Source organism: Podarcis erhardii (assembly GCF_964252035.2).
Source record: "Podarcis erhardii genome assembly, chromosome: 4".
Classification (NCBI taxonomy): domain Eukaryota; kingdom Metazoa; phylum Chordata; class Lepidosauria; order Squamata; family Lacertidae; genus Podarcis; species Podarcis erhardii.
The window spans coordinates 32,704,370-32,724,003 of NC_138508.1; the positions used below are offsets into that span (position 1 = coordinate 32,704,370).

The following is a 19,634-nucleotide window of genomic DNA, read 5'->3' on the forward strand; positions in this document are numbered from 1 at the left end:
GAAGAGAGAGGAGAAGCAGCGGCAAAAAGAAGAGGGAAAGGAGAACCAATTGGGGGAAGCCAGAGCGAGATCTGCCCAGCTAAAAAGGCAGAGTTGCGCGTTTTACGGTGGCTTCTCGGATATTTCCTCTCGCTGGCTGCCCCTCTTCCTCCTGCTGCTCCTGCTGCTCCTCGTCCCCTCTCCGGGGGTAAAGGCATCCTCCTCCGAGCACCCAGATAAATAAAGGCAGAAAGAGAGCGGGGGGAACTCCATCCTTTGCAACTCTCCCAGCCATGGTAGGAAGGCTCAGCCCGATCGGAGACAATTCCGCTGGTCCTACTGAGATTGCTCTGCTTCTCCCCACAGGGCTGCCGGTCCGCAGCGTGGATTATAACCGAGGCACCGACAACATCACGGTGAGGCAGGGGGACACAGCCATCCTCAGGTAGGGGCGATTGGCCAACTTTTGTTCTTCCTTTATCTTCGTGTCTCTCGTTCGACAGTCCTGAACTGTGTGGTGGGGTTGGGGGAGAAGGAGATGGGCTGGACTGGTGTGTGCCTATACGTCTGAATGTGACTGTGACTTGGAATATGTTGATGTGGAGTTGATTCTGATTCATCATGCACCACGTACAGGGCAAATACCACTGACTCAAAACTATTACCTTTCAAATTCTATGTTAAATATGCACATAAAAACGAACTATCCCGCTGTTACCAAAGTATTAAGTACCAGGAGGCAAATAGTATTAAATGTTTGAAAATCCTGCTACATCAGCTAATAGGAGGCAGTTCTTGTATCCCCCCCCCCCACCATCTATTTTCTCTCTTGCTTGTATATGGATAAGAATGAGTGAAGTGAGAGGTATGAACTTGCCCTTCAGTGAAAATGGGTATACAGTATTCCCACTACTGTTTAAATGAAAAGAGCTGGGTCTGAGAGAACACACACACACTTTGTGTTGTTAAATGACCAGTCACCTGGGAAAGGAGTTATGAGAAATGTTTTTTTCTCCCTCCCAATCATTATGCACTTCTGAAATTCAAGCACTGGTTAATAAATTCATTCCCACTTGTTTTAGGCTCATGTAAAATGGGGTGTGGAGGGTGATTTGCCTCTATTGATGACAGAATTCACTTCTGGCTAATAATAGTTTGAACTGAATGTTTGAATTCAGATGGTGTATGGTTTGTTGTTGGGTGACTCCTTTGAGCCACAGCTCTTCTTGCCTGCTTGCTCTGTTGGTATTCTTGCTTAGCCCTGAAGGAAAGGTGCGTTTCGTGTATACATGTGTGACTGGGGTGGCTGGTGGTGGGATACCACACCTGAAAGTGTGTTGGTTTGTGCTGCCTCCTTAAATTTGGGACTGCATAAATCCCTGTCCACGTTAGTTGTTGAATGAAAATTCCCCACTATTAATTGAAATAAAATAATTTATAGTATTGTAATCTGCTCCATTTAATGTAGTATAATTGCCCTACTGATGAAACTGCTCTGTGTGTGCATGAGTATGTTCGTTCTGCATATTATAGCACTAAAACTATTGGATGTGATTTAAAATAAGAGTGCAATCTATGCAAAGAGCTGATAATGCACAACCCTCAAACACCCAGGGAGCAGTTCCTTGGCAAAGCTAATGACAACAGCAAAGTTTTTACTCTGTTCCCCTAGAATTGGTAGCTAGTAGATACAACGCTGAACTCTTGCCACATGAGCCCATGCTCATTCCCCTGCCCCTCTGTTCAATAATTGGAACTGTATTCCTGAGTTCATATTAGGTGGGGTCATCTCTTTTCCTTATGGATCTCACCACTTTGTTTTCTCTCCGAAGATGCAGGAGGACCAGAGCATAGTATATTATCTTTATTCCTCATATTTCAAGCGCATGATGATATTAGTGCAGGGAGAAGGGATTTCAGAATGCAAAGCCAACAGGAGTGTGTGTATTTTTCTCCTCTTAGCTCTCATGAGCTGAGAGTGTTCTTATCCCGGAATATCCTTTCAGCAGAATCCATTCCCCAGCTCTCCAGACTTGTTAACTTGCATGTAAGGTTTATCCACATGGAGTAATAGGATTTACCGAGTAATTCATCTGCCTTGCGTTTGTGATGGAAAGCTTTAGCTGAACCACAAACACCTTACAGTGGTGCTCTCTCTGATTTGGGAGTCTTTTCTCTATCTTTGTGCCTTGTCGGGATTCATGCCTCTGTTAACCCCTTTCCAGGAGGGCTTTCCCCTATGCTTAGTTCCCTTCCATTTTAAAATGTGTGGTACAGTAATTCCTTTGGCTTGGCCTCCCCCTTTCCCACGTAGCACAAGAGGGAGTGTGCTCAGCTCCTCTGTGTACATATGGCAGCAGCGAAGTCATTAAGCTCACTTACCCAGCTAGGGGTCATTGGATTTCTATTTCCCACTTAACCTTGCAGCCCTGGAGTTTATCTAGAGATACTTGGTGCTCAAAATGCATTTACTGGGAAGATGTGTGTTAGCCTGCATGGATGTGACATGAAATGTGCATGTACCAATTTCATCCTCTTGTGTAAGGGGGGTAGGCTGGAATGTGTTTGCATGCTTTTGTTCTATTAAGTATATTGGCATCCAGCACAGAGACGCACAATTCAGAAGAAGGTCATATTTCCATTGCACCAAGTCCTGTTGGGCTAGAGTGTGTAAACTTTGAAGACTGACAATTTTAATAAGATAACCAACTGAACTTTCCTGCTGTAGAAATCAGAGCTTCAGTGCAATGAAAACAAAAATGTCTGCATCCTTTGTAAATTTGCTACAGGCAAGGCTCCAGTTCAGGCTTTACCTATCATCACTGGGAGTTTTGTGCATGCTGCACATAAATGTGTTCACTTGAGGCAATTACTTCAAGGATGTGCTCTAGGAGCACTACAGTCCACAAATACTACTAGGAACTGTAGACTGCACAAATCTACTGCTTAACTGCAAAGCTAACAGAGATAACTCTAGTGCTGGTGTAGTTAGTACTCCTTACTCCTCCCAGTGTTTATTTGGGAAGAAATTAGTGTGCAGGACAAGGGATTGGGGTCACACCCTCTGTCTTGCCCCACCCTCCTTGTACTTAAGGCTTCTGGTGGAATAGTGCCTATTTGTATAAAACCGATTCATGTGATTCATTCTCTGGATATGTGGAAGGTGTTGTTTGCGTGCAGAAGCCTATGCAAGTTCCAGTGCACAAAGTGGACACTTGAACCGTAGCAGCACAGTTGAGGGTAGAGCCACCCTTCCAACACTGACATTGCTGCTACTTTCCTTGACAGGGCTGGGGTGCGGTTCAGTGGCAGGTAGGTTGGGGCTGCCATTGCCATGCATCCTTGACCTTGCCACTCCACCATCTCAGTCTCCTACAAGCTAAGCAGCATAAGCACCAGTATCAGGGGGGATGACTCTGCTGCTTTGCCTCATGCCACTTACTACTACAACCCTTACACTTGTGGAGGTTGAGAGCAGGGTTCCTTTTTACCTGAATGAATGTTTGTACAGAGCTGATTCAGCATGGGATAACGCAGTAGAAAATGGGCTTTTCTTTTCTAGAGACATGTTCTGAACATCCAACTGGAAATGTGTGCAGCTTCTATGTGGGAGATACCTTAGCCAACAGCCTGCATTTAAGCCAGGCTCCTGGAAAAGACCCAGTGTGCCTCTTAGTATGAGGTTCATCAAGGAGCCTGTCTTCACACTTTTTTTTAGTGCAGGTGGGGTGGAAGAACAACCATTTCCTTGTGACATTGCCCTAGGATCTGTCTTACTAAGAACTAGAGATGAGGTGTAGCACTAAGAACCAGGACGAGGCATAGGCATAGGGAGTTTCCTTCAGCATACACCCCAAAGGAAATCCACCAGAAACCTTTATGTCAAGAAAGTTCCAGGAGCAAATCCTGCGTCTTCAGGGAGATCGCACTACTTCTTTCCCCACATTAAAAAAACTCAATGTCTGAAACCTGAAGCAGAACCAAAGTCCCTCCCAGAATTGGTACCTACAAAACTGGGTAGGGAACCTTTGGGACATAGAAAAGCTTTTCTAGCAGTGGGATTTGAGGTGAAGCTACCTATTCTCAGTAGGCTGCAGACATTTAGGGGTTCAGACAATCCCCAAGCACTGAAAGATCTTCTCCACATGAGCAATTGGACTCATGCCCCATGCAGGAGCTTTATGCATGTACTTCTGATGTATGGATTTGTACATCTGATGCATGGATGAAAATGTGTGGATGGTGGAGGGAATGTCAACAAAGGATGCATTAACAGTAGATATGGAGTTAACCCACACTCTCTTGAAGCACTGCCCTCCCCCACTACATTATTTTAAAATTTGGTGGTTAGTCTGAATCTCTTTATATAAAGCCTCAGAGTGGTCCAGACTGGCCACCAACAATCCATCAATCAAAATAATGCAGTTTTTAAAACAATCATAAACCACAGGGGAAACAAACTCTCCACATAAACACATAAACTTCCTTAAAATGCCTGCTGAAATAGAAAGCTATTTATCTAGCGCCTGAAGTTAAATTGGGAGAACATAAGAATAGTCTTACTGGATAGGCCAGTGGCCCATCTAGTCTTGACTCCTGTTCTCACAGTGGCCAGCCCAGATGCCCAATGGAATCCCGTAAGCAGAATCCAAGTGTAACAGCATTCTTCTCTCCTGCGGTGTTTAGAAGTATATGGCCTCCAGCTATGGAGGCAGAGTATATCCATAGTGGCTAGTAGCCACTATGATAGCTTTCTCCTCCATGAATTTGCCTGATCCACTTTTAAAGACATTCAACTTGGTGGCCATCACTGCGTCTTGTGGTAGCAAAAGTCCATGGTTTAGCCATATGCTGTGTGAAGAAGTAGTGTACCTTCTTGGTGCCTGTCTGATCTCAGTTGGGAGGGCACTGTAGTACTGAACGCATGACTCCTGGTGGATACTGTCTGAGCATCTGAGACATGAGGGACCAATAACAGCTAATTCTCTGAAGGTGTCAGTGATTGGGCAAGGATATACAGAATCATCCTTAAGGAGTTGTGGACCCAAGTGGCTAAGGATCTTGCATATTAATACAAGAATCTTGAACCTGGCCCTGTAACATATGGACAGCCAAGGCAAGCTTTTAAACACTAGTATTATGTGCTGGCAGCAATATGCCATGTGAACAGGGCATTTATAACACCATGCCATGCACAGCTTTGAATCGTTTACATAAAATGAATCTCACGTTGCAAAAAAGAAAAGAAAAAGGGATCAAATGCTTGTATGTGTGTGTTGTGGTTGTTCAGAAGTGTTGTGTCAGAAGATCCTTTCTGCCTTTGCTTATCACCTCCTCTACCTGCAGTACTATAATAGAAAGAATCTCCCATTGCTATACAATAATAAACAAACACTGTTAGTGGATGAATTAGTGTAGTAATGGCGCAATGCACAGCTTTTAAAGTAAGAAAGCAAACTTACTTTATGCATCCTTTATACCCATGTATAAGGTACCCACCTTGCCAGTGCATATGCATTGCTCAAAGTGGCTTGCAGTAATTGAAATCAGAATAGTAAAGTAACAGCAACAATCAAAACATAGTGAAGAAAGGCATAGAAGAAAATACATGCGGACCCCCAGGAAAGAAGCAACAGAACTATATGAAACCTTTTGCTAATCATTGAAATAAAGCCAGCACCCTAAATAAAGTCTGTGCACACTCTATAGAGGCAATATGCATAAGCATTAACATGCCTGCACATGCATGTATATTCATGCTGCTTCAACATCCAGAAATACGCTTTTTTAATTAAAGACCATTTAACTAATTCAGTTTTTTCAGCACTGAGTATAAGATAGCACCCAAGACTCAAATGCCCTTCTAATTCAGATTGCATATCATTAAGTACGACAAGATTAGTTTTAGAATTAATTCTCAGCTGGATCTGCATGATCAGAAGACTTCTGAAAATAAAATGAGACTCCACTCTCACTGCCCATTTCCCTACCTCTGGAAAGCTGACACCTAGGGGAGAGTTGTTGCTTCAGCAACACATCAGCTCAGACTGGGAGCTGTAGGCTCAACCCCTTCCTGGCTCATAGTCAGGTCCAGATTCAAGCAGGTACTTCTATGCACTTCCCCTTCCTCCTAAGTAGCCTCATGTGCAACTAGGTATGTTGGCAGTTCTGAAGCTCCTCGCTGGCCTGCCATCTCCTCTGCTTCTGTGACCTTGTGGGATATGAGATGAGATGAGGAGGCTCTAAAGAGCTAGCCAGAATTTCAAGCAGCCAGTGTGAAGTCTTGGGGCTTCACTGGCTCTGCTGGCAGTGTGGAGAATCCTGCTGCTTTTGTTCTTCCTCAGAGGAGTCTTCAGGTTCAAGGTCTGGGTAGGACCATTGGGAGGCAGTGTTGTACACTCAGCCTCCCAATATTGAGCATCACTGTCAGTTACTGAAACGGAGAGTAGTGAGACATGGGGAGCTTGATGTGGTACAGACTTGGCAGTACAGTTGTACCTTGGAAGTCAAACAGAATCCATTCGAGAAATCCGTTTGACTTCCAAAACATTGGGAAACCAAAGCGCAGCTTCTGATTGGCTGCAGGAAGCTCCTGCAGCCAATCAGAAGTCGCGGAAACCCTGTCAGATGTTCGGCTTCCAAAAATAGTTCACAAACTGGAACAGTCACTTCCAGGTTTGTGATGTTTGGGAGCCAAAACATTCGATTGGCAAGGCGTTCGACTTCCAAGGTACGACTACTGAATGTAGACAGGATGTATGTGTACCTCAATTTCAGCCTTTATGCTTCTCAATCATAAAAGGGCCTTCAGACATTTGTTTAATACTATTTACTCTTATATCTTGAACTTGTGTTTTAAACGTTAAAGCATGGGTTCATAACCACCTTTTAGTATTGCAATTGATACAAGGGTGGGTAGTATACACATCTCTGATTTTGCCTGTCCACCCTAGATTCTTATACCAAAAGATTAATATTATTCGGTACAAAGGTTGCATTAATCTAGTCTCATTAATTTTCAGTAATTGAACTGGAGTTTATGTTCCATTTCTGAATTTTGCATACCAGGTTCACAAAGGCTCTTTCCACATTTGTCATAATATTGAAGTTCATAAATATGCAATCAGTATTATGTGACCTTATGCAAATTGACCTAAAATGAATGACACATCAGATTCACAAATAAAGCTCAACTTTTGTGTGGTTTTTTTGTGTGGCAAATAGTGACATTTGAACCTAGACTAGGTGTTTTATTAGAGACTATTAATTTTACATTTGCTGATCAAATTTTAATTCTGGAGTTTGCCCGGTAGATTTATGATTCTGTGAATGTGCAGACTTCAAAATTTTATTTATTTATTACATATATATCCAACCCTTCCTCCCAAACAAACCCAGGGCGACAAATAACAAAACGATTAAAACATCTTTAAAATAAATTAAAAGCAATCCCAATACAGACTGGGAAAGAGCTCGGTTTAAAAGACTCGTTGAAAGAGGAAGGTGTTCAGTAGGTGCTGAAAATACAACAGGAATGGTGCCTTTCTAATGCTCAAGGGAGTGGAAGTCCAGAACACTAAAGGCCCATTTCCTACATGGTGCAGAAAAGGCTTCCTGGTAAAATGGTATCAGTAGGAGGTCCTCACCTGCACAGTGCAGTGATTGATTGGGTAAAGAAGAGGTGAGGCTGTCTTTCAAGTATCCTGGTCCCGAGCTATCTAGGGCTTTGTACACCAAAACCAGCACTTTGAACTTAGTCTTGTAGCTAACTGGCAGCCAGTACATTGTTTTTCAACAGTGAGGTAATGTGTTGGCGATATCTTGTCATGGTATGTGATTTATGCATGGCGTTTCCTTTCATAAAGGGATGGCAACCTCATATAAAATGTTTTGTTCTCAGGTAGAGAGATATACACCACTATTACTTCCACCATAGACATGTAGACACATTATTCATAACTGAAGTTAGCTTTGTGAATTTTCTGAACTAAAAACATATTATATTATGACATTTTTATTTTATTTTATACACCACTTAGTGCAATTTACAAAGTATAAAAAAATCAGTAACACAAGCATTAAGATATAAACCATAAATATAAAATCTAATGATAATACTAAACTTTATAGTTCACATTTCTGTTACCGTAATGGAAGTAGTCTGTGAATTGGGAAGTTGCTGCCTTGGAGAATGCTGTTTGCCCAACTAATTTGTGCTCAGAAAGGCAAAAATATTTACACTGTGCACTAGCCTTCACAAACCTGGTGTCCTTCAGGTGTTGTTAGACTACAGCACCCATCACCCCCCGCCAGTGGCAGAGCTTCATGCTCTGGCACCGGGGGCGGAGAGCAGGCGGTGGCGGGGCTGGTGTGCTTTCCGAGGGTGGGGCATGCTGCCCGCAGCGGCATGGGGCATGTCCTGGGGGCGGGCCGCCCAGCATGGGTGGAGGGCAGCCACAATGGCACCCTGGGGATCGCGCTGTCAGGGGCGGTGCACTCCCCCCGCACTCCTCTTCCTCTGCCAGTGCCCCCTGCCAGCACATGCAAGCTGGGTCTGATGGAAGTTGTAGCCCAACAACACCTGAAGGACACCAGGTTTGTGAAAGCTGCTCTATACACCCTGCTCTAGAACTGTCAACCTGCGTCTTTCAGGCATCTCATGAAAATGTGCAGAAAGCCACTGCTGAATCTTCTAGGAGTCCTTTATGGAGCTCTAATCAAAATGAAACCTCGTGGCACTGGGCATATTGAGTAGAACTGAGCAGATGGCCATTGCAAATAGCCTCTAGGCCAATGTTTTTTTCCTGCTAGTGTATTTAAACAAAACAGTCCTAAGAAGGAAGAACAACTAACTGTACAGATAAAAGTGATGCTAGCTGAACCAATGGCATTTGAAGTCAAAGCTGAACTTGATGCTCATATTCTCAGGAGTAGAAATGCAAAGATATCAAAGGCAATTTATACACACATTTGATTCACAAATATGAAAATTTATATTCTTTTAAGCCCTAATCACAGTCACGCTGAGAGAAATGTGGGACGTATGTACCACTAGGCACTTTTTTCCTGTATGTGGGTACAGATGAAGGGCGGGAGATGCTTTGGTATTAAGTCAATCTGTGCTAATACACAATCTTTTCATTGCAGTGGGATACAGGGAAATGCAATAATTTGATAAAAGCAACTGCTGATACTGAATTTCAAGTCCCTGGGTTAAGTTGAGTAAAAAGCTAAAAGAGAGAGAGAGAGAAGAGATTCAAGCAATTGTATTTAACAGTAATGTGTCTGTCTAATCTGGATTATATTTAAAAACATGAATATAACCCAGAGAAGCTATAATCAGAGACTCACACTGATATGTGATATATAAAATATTACTGATGCACAGGGACCAATACAGAGTCTTTGCTTTGTGCAGTAATGGACAGTATCATGAAGAGTTGTAACTGGCTCAACTTCACAGTATTTTGAAAATGAATGGCCAGGTGTCCTTATATAAGGGCTTTTCTGGGGACAGAAAGCTTTTGTGCAGTGTATCCTGACCTGCATGCCAAACCAACCCTTTACAGCTGTTTGTTTGACCCCAACATTAACCCTGACTTTGCTTGTTTCTGTTCTCTTACTGCTGCTCCTTGACTTGTCTGATCTGACACTTTTAAAACACATAATAACATAATAAAAGTCTGAAGCCCCATGTAGCATTCTTCTTCCCATAGTGATCAGCTAGCTGCCTCTGGGAAGACCATAATCCTGACAGTATTGTAACAGTCCTCCCCTGCATTTGGTGTTCAGTGCCTCTGAACTTGGACATTTCACAACTCTTTATGAACCTGGCCTTCCAAACCAACATGCATTCATACTGAAAAGTCTGAATCTCTGTGCCACTTTCTTCTGGAGGTGGGCACAGAGAAAAGGGGGACGCTTTGGTTTTCACTCTGTCATCCTTAACAAGCTACAGTTCTGTTCTAGTGTGATGCAGGGAAATGGTTAAAAGCAAAGTCCCATGTTCTTCTAACTTTTTGTTCTTCTAACTTCTATAGCTCAGTTGGTAGAGCACGAGACTCTTATTGTCAGGGTTGTATGTTTGAGCCCCAAGTTGGGCCAAAAGATTCCTGCATTGATCCTCATGGTCTCTTCCAACTCTACAATTCTATGATTCTTGGCCTTGCCATCTTGGAATTTGGCTCAGCTTCTGGGTATGTGGCCACCTGCTGGCATTGCCTGGAATCTGGACCACTGTAGCATCCTGCCTCTAAGTGTGTCTAAAAAGTGATGGTCTTCTTTTTCCTACATCTTTTACTCCTGTCTACCACATCAGGTAAATGCCAACCACATCAGTTACTGAAAACAAATTTTGCTAAATACTCATTCCTCTTACAATTAGTGGTAGCGCAGGGATTGAAAAAGCATTTATCTAGCAGCATATAGCGGATCACATTAACTTTCTTCGATTACACACCGTGTACACTGATGAATTATTAGAGAGGGAGGGCATTTTGTTTGTAGTGGATTACACATCCAATGTTTCTGTCAGCTACAAAAGAAAAGATCTGAGGAACGCTAAACATACTTGGACTGAAGACGAAGCAGGGTACAGTGGCAGGTTACTGCAAGGATAAAATGGGAATAATCCCTATGTTAGCATACCTCCTTTTGCTGCTTGGAAGAATGGCATGATATACATTCAATGAATGAATGAATGAATGAATAAAACAAGGCAAGGTGTAGTGGTTAAGAGCAGTAGACTCGTAATCTGGTGAACCGGGTTCGCGTCTCTGCTCCTCCACATGCAGCTGCTGGGTGACCTTGGGCTAGTCACACTTCTCTGAAGTCTCTCAGCCCCACTCACCTCACAGAGTGTTTGTTGTGGGGGAGGAAGGGAAAGGAGAATGTTAGCCGCTTTGAGACTCCTTAGGGTAGTGATAAAGTGGGATATCAAATCCAAACTCCTCCAAACTCCTCTTCTGTACCAGCAATGTGGCAAGCTGCAACACAGCAATCCTATCCTTGGGGTATCCAGTACCTCAAGTCTCCATTTGTGCTTCTTCTTTTTTTGTCTGCCAGGAGCAAGAGTGAGGCTCTTATGGTGCAATAGCAGTTGGTGGGGTGGGGGCTAGCTGTGCTTCCCAATGGCTGGAGTGACTGCCAGTTATCAAGAGGGAGAGGAGGGGTGAGGAGATAGGGGTGCATCAATGGATGTTAGGTAAGCAATGCAAACCTCCCCTCCCCATTGTCGACTACTTATATATGGAGCCTCTGGAAGGTTAGCAGCCTCTTTAGAGAACAGAGCCCCAAGAAGCAGCAAACTGACCTTCTTCCTCAGTCTCATCATTTGCCATTTAGCATCATTGGTCTGTGGCAGTTGCTAAGGCTTTGCCAATTGCCTGCTATCACAGATTAGCCAGAAGTTGTGGGGAGTGAGGATGAAAATAGCCTGCTCTTTTCTCTTTTATTCACTACTTATTCCTTAAGGTTGCCTTCCAGTGCGCATAGGATTAAGATTATATAGATATATGGCGTTGTTTAGTACCTACCAAAAGATGGTTCATAGCAAAGAGGATCAAGTCAATGTGCGTGTTAAGACGTTTTGTTTAAATTATACGATGGTTTTAAAAATTAGGTGAGGAGACAAAATGAAGAGCAACATTGACTGTACATAAGAATAAATGGCTTGCTTTTAATTGCAACAAATATTATAATTGAAGAAGAATGTGACCGAGAAATTTCAGCCCAAAGGCATTCATTTTATAAAAGTTGCAAGCGTGCCTTCCAGGAAAGAAGGACTTGGATTAAATTTCCAGTAATAACACAAATGCAATGCTTTTTGGCCTTCAGATATTTTATTGATATTTTGGAACTGCGCATGTGGATAAAGATTCTTCAAGCTGAACGGCAACATGGCATTAAAACAAAGTTTGTGTCCTGCACAATCCAGATAAAGGAAAAGTGAGAGCTGCATAGATTATAGCTTTTATTAGCATACAGTTTATAACAGGAAAATGCAGTGGAGAGCATTTCATTAAAGATTGGCTGTATACATGTTCAGGCTATAAAGCGGTTTAAATTTACTGACACAACTACAAAAAAGCATTGTTGTTATTGAATGGAATAGTGGAGCTCCCACCCCTCAAACCAAGATTATTACCCTACTGTTTTATTGACTGTCAAAATGCAAGTAAGCCCTTTTCTCAGTAAGGATAGTTTCTTAATAAATGCTTAAAGCCTACTGGTGTTCGGGAGACCTATTCACACCGTGATGCAACCCACTAAATGCAGCATTTATACGCAGCTGAACGTCACAGGTGAGCAGAAGGCAACACAGCCATTAATGTTGTTTCCCTTCAATCTGTACAAAATGCAATGTAAACTCAAGGCCATTTCAACATAAAAAGGCAACCCCCCAAGTTTGCTATCAAATGTGCTCTCAAGTGGGAGCTGTAGCAAAATATGACTCTCTGATGAGTGAACCTTTGTGGTAAATGTGATTGTTGCATTCACATGTTCCATTTTTAGGCATACACTTCAAATACCTTTATACCTCAAAAATATAGAGTATGAAACAGCACCATGAAACAGTGATGCATAGATATATAGAAACAATATTCTCTTCCCCCCCCCATTATTGTGCCTTGCATGCAGTTAATGCTCTTCATAGTGCTTCAGAATGGAAATGTAACAGAATGTGAGCACCTTGGAGGTGGAGTTGACAAGGTCAGGATGAATCCAGATGGGTTATACCAGGGAGACACTAGACTTTCTACCCAACAGGGAAGAACAGAACAGGAAATATTCCTATAAGAACCTTCTGCTGGTTACATTAAGCTACCATAAGCCTCTTCTTTCCCCTAGCTATCCCTTTAGGGAACCCACGTTTTTCCTGTTGGGTTTTGGATGAAAAGAACAAGGGGATAAGAAACAAACTAAGGAGCTTCAAGTATCCCTCAAGAAAAGACAAGTCAAACACAGCAGATCAGTGGGTAGACAAAACTGCTATATGTTCTGAAATGGAGAACGCTGTTTTTCTTTACAAAATGTCTATAAATCATGCTCTCTTTGTCCACAAGAATTTGAGGAGTGTATGATGCAGGGAAAACCACATTTCTGAGAATATGCAGAACCAACAACAACATCCTGAACATCCAAAGAAACACTAAAATACCTAGTTTTTCCAGGAATTTTCATACCAAAATCTGAATTTATGAAGCCACCCTCAGGATGAAGCATTTGTGAGCCCAATGGGGGATATCCATGCACATTTTCACAGAGAGAAAAAGAGAAAGCCCTTGTAAGCTCTGTTGTGCAGACTTCAAGGAGTAAAAAATAGAGATGCTGCTACATATTTTTGCTGGTATCTTACTGTCAGGGATGCAGCGGGAGCGCAGGGAGGGGAGGAGATGGAGAGCGAGGGGGAGCAATCCGAGGGCAGCGTAGGAGAAGAGGACAGTAGCCCGAGAGATTCCATGAGCCTCTCCAGCGAATCGGAAGATTCACAGAAGGGGGCGCCGATGGCCAGGGCAAGGGGGCCCCAAGGGGGACACCCCAGAAGCAAGGGGCCAGCGGGGACTCCCAGAGCAGCAGTTGGAAATCAGGGCCAGCTTCCCCACCAGAGCATAGTGGGGGGGAAGGGTCCCAGGTATCAGGGCCAGCGTATTCACCACCAGCGAGAGAAGATGAGTCAGGGTTGACCACGCCTCCATCGGAGAGCGAGGGAACGGTCGAGAGGAAGGTTACCGGCTGGGCGCGCGCGCCAAGTTCAAATGTACAGGCGAGCGGCACAGCAGGTAGCCCGGATAGGGAACCAGGTCCTAAAGCCCGCCGGAAGGAGGGGCAAGAATCAGGGGGGTCAGCGTCAGAAGAGTCCAGAAAGGATGAAACCCCAGCGGGCAGGAGGGCCCAGAGGAGGAAGGAGCTAAGGAAGAGGTGGAGCAAGGCTAGAGTCTTAAACTGGTGTCAGGGGGGCGGAGACTCAGACGGGACTTCGCCGGTCTAGGCTTTAAGATGTAGAGTTGCACGCTGCGGCTTTGAAATGGAAACTGAACTTCAATAAAGACTTTTGTACATAACTACAGCCGGGCGTTGGTCCTTTGTGAGCTGGGACCTAGGGGCGGCTCTGACACTTACGTATTCTTAATACAGTACCGAAACTTTAGATATATACACCTAGGGAGACAGGATGCTGCAAAATATACAACCCTGGCAGGAGAGAAACTTGTAAAATACTTGGTAATGGAGGAGAGTTGCAAAGGGTACCTGCCTGGAATTTGGAATATAGGCACGTAATTATGTACATATCAATGCAAACTATATGCTTGTAGGGGCCTGTATAGGTGGATTAACAAATCACAGGTGACACTTGCATGGGAAAAGAACAAAATAAGACTTCACTGATTGATATACATACAGTATTATAATATCAAATCTATAACTTACGTTAAAGAAAGTGGTGGAGGAGAAACTGTCAGATTGTGTTGGTTCAACCTGCTCCCCTGAGTCTGCATACACACTTCAATTTGCTACAAAGTACCATATGTTTCCCTACTTAGTTGGCATTAAAATTGATATAGCCATGCAAGGTTTCGGAAGAGCATCTGAAACTGCATCTCCTATACTTTACAGATGGGTCCTGAGGACAAGAATGGCCTCAAATTAGTTTTTCTTAAAATAGCATCTGTGTTGTATCTCCCCTTTAACCCCAACGAGCAATCTGTTCTGATGTAATGTATTAGACACACATGCATAACACCAATCAGTTTTAAATAAAAGTTAATAAACATTTAATTGCCACCTGTATACCATTCTATCCTATCTTTTACTCAGGACCTATCTTTATAGTATAAGAGACTATATGTCTTGGGTGAAAAAATGCTCTTGCAGGTTTCTAATTCAGAGAGCATGGTGCCTTCAGTTGGAAAAAGTTCAGGTTATCTCCAAAATCAAATGCTGGCAGCCATATACTCTTGACTACCATTGGTGGTCCAACATATGGCCCTCAAGGCCTTTTTTTGGTGGCCCTCAGCAACAGCTGACATCCCTCTCCTCCCTTATACCACCTTCCCAAAGCTGGGTAAGTGAAGTACTGGGCTCTGGAAAGGAGATGTGAGGGCTCTGACAGGGTCCTAGAGTCCTTCATCTTGGGAAAGAGGGGGGAGGGCTCTAGGATTCTGCCAGAGCCTCACACATCCCTTCCAAAGCCTAGCGACCCACTTAGTCAGCATTTGGAAGGCAGTGCAAAGGCTGCCCCCACTCTAATTTTCACCTCCATCCCACCCCCCTCCACACAACAAGGCAGTGTGCAGCGCACAGGTTCCATATCAAAGTATTCTTGCAGCCCGCTTGTTATGAAAAGTTGGGCGACCTTCATCTAGGGCAGGCATGGCCAAACTTGGCCCTCCAGCTGTTTTGGAACTACGGTTCCCATCATCCCTGACAACTGGTCCTGTTAACTAGGGATGATGGGAGTTGTAGTCCCAAAACAGCTGGAGGGCCAAGTTTGGCCATGCCTGATCAAGGGGAGGCAGTGATGCCTTTAGGATTACCTGGCTAGCTTGAACTGTGCCAGATGACTGCATAAGGTCTGGGTGGATTCTCCTGTTTTCCACATTGTCTGTTTCCTCCTGTGCTTTTCCACACCAATCCTTGTGTGAACAGGGCAGGGGAGACAACTCCTTGGAACCCTGTGTCCGTTCACTCTCTGCTAACCTAGCAAAACAAAACCCATGTTGAAATCCACTGGCAGGAAGCATCCATGGCTTTGAATAGTAAGTACAAATCTCCCTCTCCCTCTCTGTTATTAAGCTGACAGGCACTTAGCCAATTACCCAGTCATAGTCTCAGCTGTATTTATGGAGAAAGAAGCAGCAGCGCAAACAGCTCCTGTCTTTGGGGCTTCAGCTGAGTCTCTCTGGTGTGGTACGGCATTCTTTCTCCCTCTCGCCCTCCTGCCCCAATGTGTCTGAAGTTCAAGGATATAAATGAAAGAGAACTGTGGAAAGGAGTGGGTAAGTGGGAAGCAAAACAAAATCAAGCAGCGCCAGTGACAATATCTTGTGGAAGACAGAAAGTATAACTCACTTTAGGACAACTCCAACCCAAGTCTTTGTGTATCTCTCTCTCTCTCTCTCTCTCTCTCTGTGTGTGTGTGTGTGTGTGTGTGTGTGTGTTAACAGTGCCTTCTAAAAAGGTCCTGTTATATAAAAGTTGGGGTGCATCTCTAAGTATCACGTGTTGGGTTTGAGTGCTAGAGATCTAGTTACAAATCCCTTCTCAGTCATAAAGCTCCCGGGGTGGCCTTGGGCAAACCACCCTCTCACAGCCTCACCTACTTCATGCAGGTTGCTGGGAGCAGAAATGCAGTAAGAATAATAAAATACTTCATGCATGGACGTACTATAGAAATGAGAAGTAATAAAATGCTATGCTAATGCTGTGTAAGCCCATTTAGCTACTTAGCATGGGTAGTACAGCAAGCTGAGGAAACAGAGGTATGCAGTGTTAATGCTGCAAATAGATTGTACTGCTGTTTACAAGTACCGTATTTTTCGCTCTATAACACGCACCAGACCATAACACGCACGTAGTTTTTAGAGGAGGAAAACAAGAAAAAAATATTCTAAACGAAATAGTGGATATATGATTTTTGTGGTTCATGCTGTGGCCACAGACATGTGATCTGACAGTGAGTTTGGAGTAGCCCAATGCAAAAATCCTGAGGATCCATGTGGATCCATGCTTTGTAACCACTGAGGAGGGAAGAAAGGGGAACCATGGATCCTCTGCTCACGACTGCAGCAGATCTCCCCCGCCACCCGCAGGCATTCGCTCCATAACACGCACAGACATTTCCCCTTACTTTCTAGGAGGAAAAAAGTGAGTGTTATGGTGCAAAAAATATGGTATGTTGTGTTTCTATAACACAAAGCCATATTTATTCCTATTTAGTTCAGTTAACACATTTTCTGGTTTTGAACCCTTACCAGATCACAGTAATCAGGCCTGGGTTCAGATTTCTACCTTGCCACAGCTAATACAAAATATGTCTGTCCTTGTAAGACAGGGAACAGCAGTTGTGTGTTGTACTCAGCACTGTTGTGGAAGATAAGATGAGACAAGAATTAAACAGCCTTTTGCAAACTTATGCTGCAGTCTTGTGTCGGCTTAGCAGGGAGTAGCCAGGAACCACATAATCATGAGTTATAATTATATAATGTTATGAGACTTTGTAACACACTCCATAGCTCAGCTGGACAAGCAGTCTACTCATGTAAGGAACAAACTCATGCATGAGTACCACTCCTCTGTCATGAACTAGAACATCACATTGCTCCTTCTTTACTGCAAGCAGAAAAAACTGCAATTTCATGTGTGCACATAGTTTCCATGTTAGACTGCTCATGCAAGTAGCTTTATTATTTGAGCTCTTTTGTGTGCAAGTAAGCCACAGGGGACTATCATCAGAACCAATTCTCAGCTCTCAGAGAACATGACTAGGAATAGGGAGCAAGATCCAAAATGTATAAAGTCATTTGTGCATAAAAGATATAAGGCAAAATCAATTTATTAGGTAGATTAGGCTAAGAGTTAGTGGCAGGGAACTTCACAGTGGAGTTTTGAACATGGGTCCATACATTCTAGTCCAGCACTCCTGGACATTATCTACAGGCAAACACAGCTAATTCAGTGTTTGTCCAGTTGTAATACAGGAGCACTGATGTTGCATGTTGCTGTTTGGTGCTATGAATCAGACCTCAATGTCAGTCATAAAATGTGTAAACACAAAGCTCTAGAGTATGGCTATCTGATGAAATTTGGCAAACATATAGCTCTGGGAGCACGGCTACTCAATGCTAATGCTGTGATTCTATGAAAGGTAAATACTATGCTGTACTGCAGGAGTAACCTTTGTAGTGCTCTCGAGATATTGTGGACTGCAACTTTGGCCATTGGCCATGTAGGCTGAAACCAAGATTACAGATGACGGATAACAACATCTAGATGCTCATTCACCCACCAACCCAGTTATCAAAAACACCTGATGTGACTAAGAGACAGTGCCCAGAATATGGCTAGGCTGATAGAGGTTGGCTTCATTGCAAATGGCGGGAGTCACCAGGAAATATGACAGGTTTAGCACCTATTCCAGCATTGTCCCAGAGTATATTCCTTTATTCCATATAAGGGAACGTACAAACTGATCGTCTTAATTCCTATGTGGAAAAGTAAAGTGCTACACTTAGGGCCAATTCTATGGTGAAACCAAATCCTGCCCGCCGTCTCTTATGCTCACCAATCCTGTCAGCACCCATCATTGAGAGGGGAACCATTTTGAGAGCAATTCACATTCTCTGTTTCTGAAGACATTGTGGGGAAGAAAGCTAGCTCTCTCCATCTCTTAACTGTTCTCCTGCCTGTCAAACATGGAACGTTACCTTGTATTATATAATAAGTCAGTTCCCAGGATTTTATCCATACTGCAGGATAACATTTTTAAAAAACTATTGAATTCTTTGAGACAAAAGTAAAAGGGTTGCAATCAGGGACAACTGAGATGGGGGCACACCAAATCCCCACTCGAAATACTGGGATCATGGGAACAGAGGGTGAATTTAGAACCTGGAATGCTTCATCCCTTTATTAATAAATGGCTGCCATTCATTCATGGTGCCCTGCACCTACAAGCACTCCAGGGATCCCTTAATGCACAGTCCCTCCCTCATACACACCTCACTTGTCATAATGACGGGCCTTTCACTAGTATAAAACAGCAGAGAGCTTACCAAAGCTAGCATGTGCCATACCTCAAATATGTAACTGTGTACTATAGATTGCTGCTATTCATATTATTTGCTCAGAGCCTGTTATTAGAGTGGGACAAATTCTACAAAATAGCCCATGTTCTGTGAATATTTGCTCCAATATAAAAATGAACTCACTTTGCTGCAGCTGTGTTTCTTTTGTAAGCTTCTGCTTGTTGCCTTTTTATTTTTATTTTTTTTGCATCGGAATAATTGAGCAACTCAGTTTTTTAACTTGACTAATGCTCATGGAAATCACATTTTAAAACTATCAATAGATGAGTAAACAATCCGTGTCTTCTGCAGCTGGCACCACGCATTCATATGCACGCACACAAATGCACACACACGAACGTAAACACTTTCCAATAATGACTGGCACTGTGTTGCTTATGTATTTATTTTGGTGTGGTGCTGGGTGATAGTTTCCTTACCATTACATTCCTGTAACTGAGGCAATTAAATGAACAAGATGTGGCTCTGATCACAACTTGGATTGCACACACAATTATTTTATGTGAATGTGACAAGAGAAAATTGCCTTCCAAACACTGCACCCAGCCAATGTTCTGGTAGCCTGATTTTAATAGGAACAATGCCTCAGGCAGGGCCTGTGAGCCTCCAGAAAAGGAAAGGTTAATAATTTTAAAGCCCTTATTTGTTTCTTTTCCCTGATGGAGTCACAGCTCCAGGGACTCCCTTAACACCCTCTTCTTGATTGTGTCTCTGATCTCTGTTCCAGCCCTATTCTAGGCAATTGATGTATTTCCATTGGGTTCAGTAGATTTCATAGCAGACCTGGTAAAAAATTGTTAACACTTGGCCAGTCAGGAAACAGAAGACTATGATATACTTTTGCCATCT

At 43.3% G+C, this 19,634-nt stretch overlaps 1 protein-coding gene across 2 annotated transcripts in view; it reads left to right on the top strand.

Annotated features, from left to right (window-relative positions):
• Positions 1 to 16: 16 nt before the first annotated feature.
• Positions 17 to 19,634, top strand: part of LSAMP (limbic system associated membrane protein) — a 444,446-nt gene continuing 424,828 nt past the window's right edge. For both annotated transcript variants that reach the window (XM_081859795.1, XM_081859796.1), the window contains exon 1: positions 17 to 424. In XM_081859795.1, the coding sequence (XP_081715921.1) occupies positions 273 to 424 (152 nt within the window). In that variant the 5' untranslated portion in view covers positions 17 to 272. The remainder of the gene's footprint in view (positions 425 to 19,634) is intronic.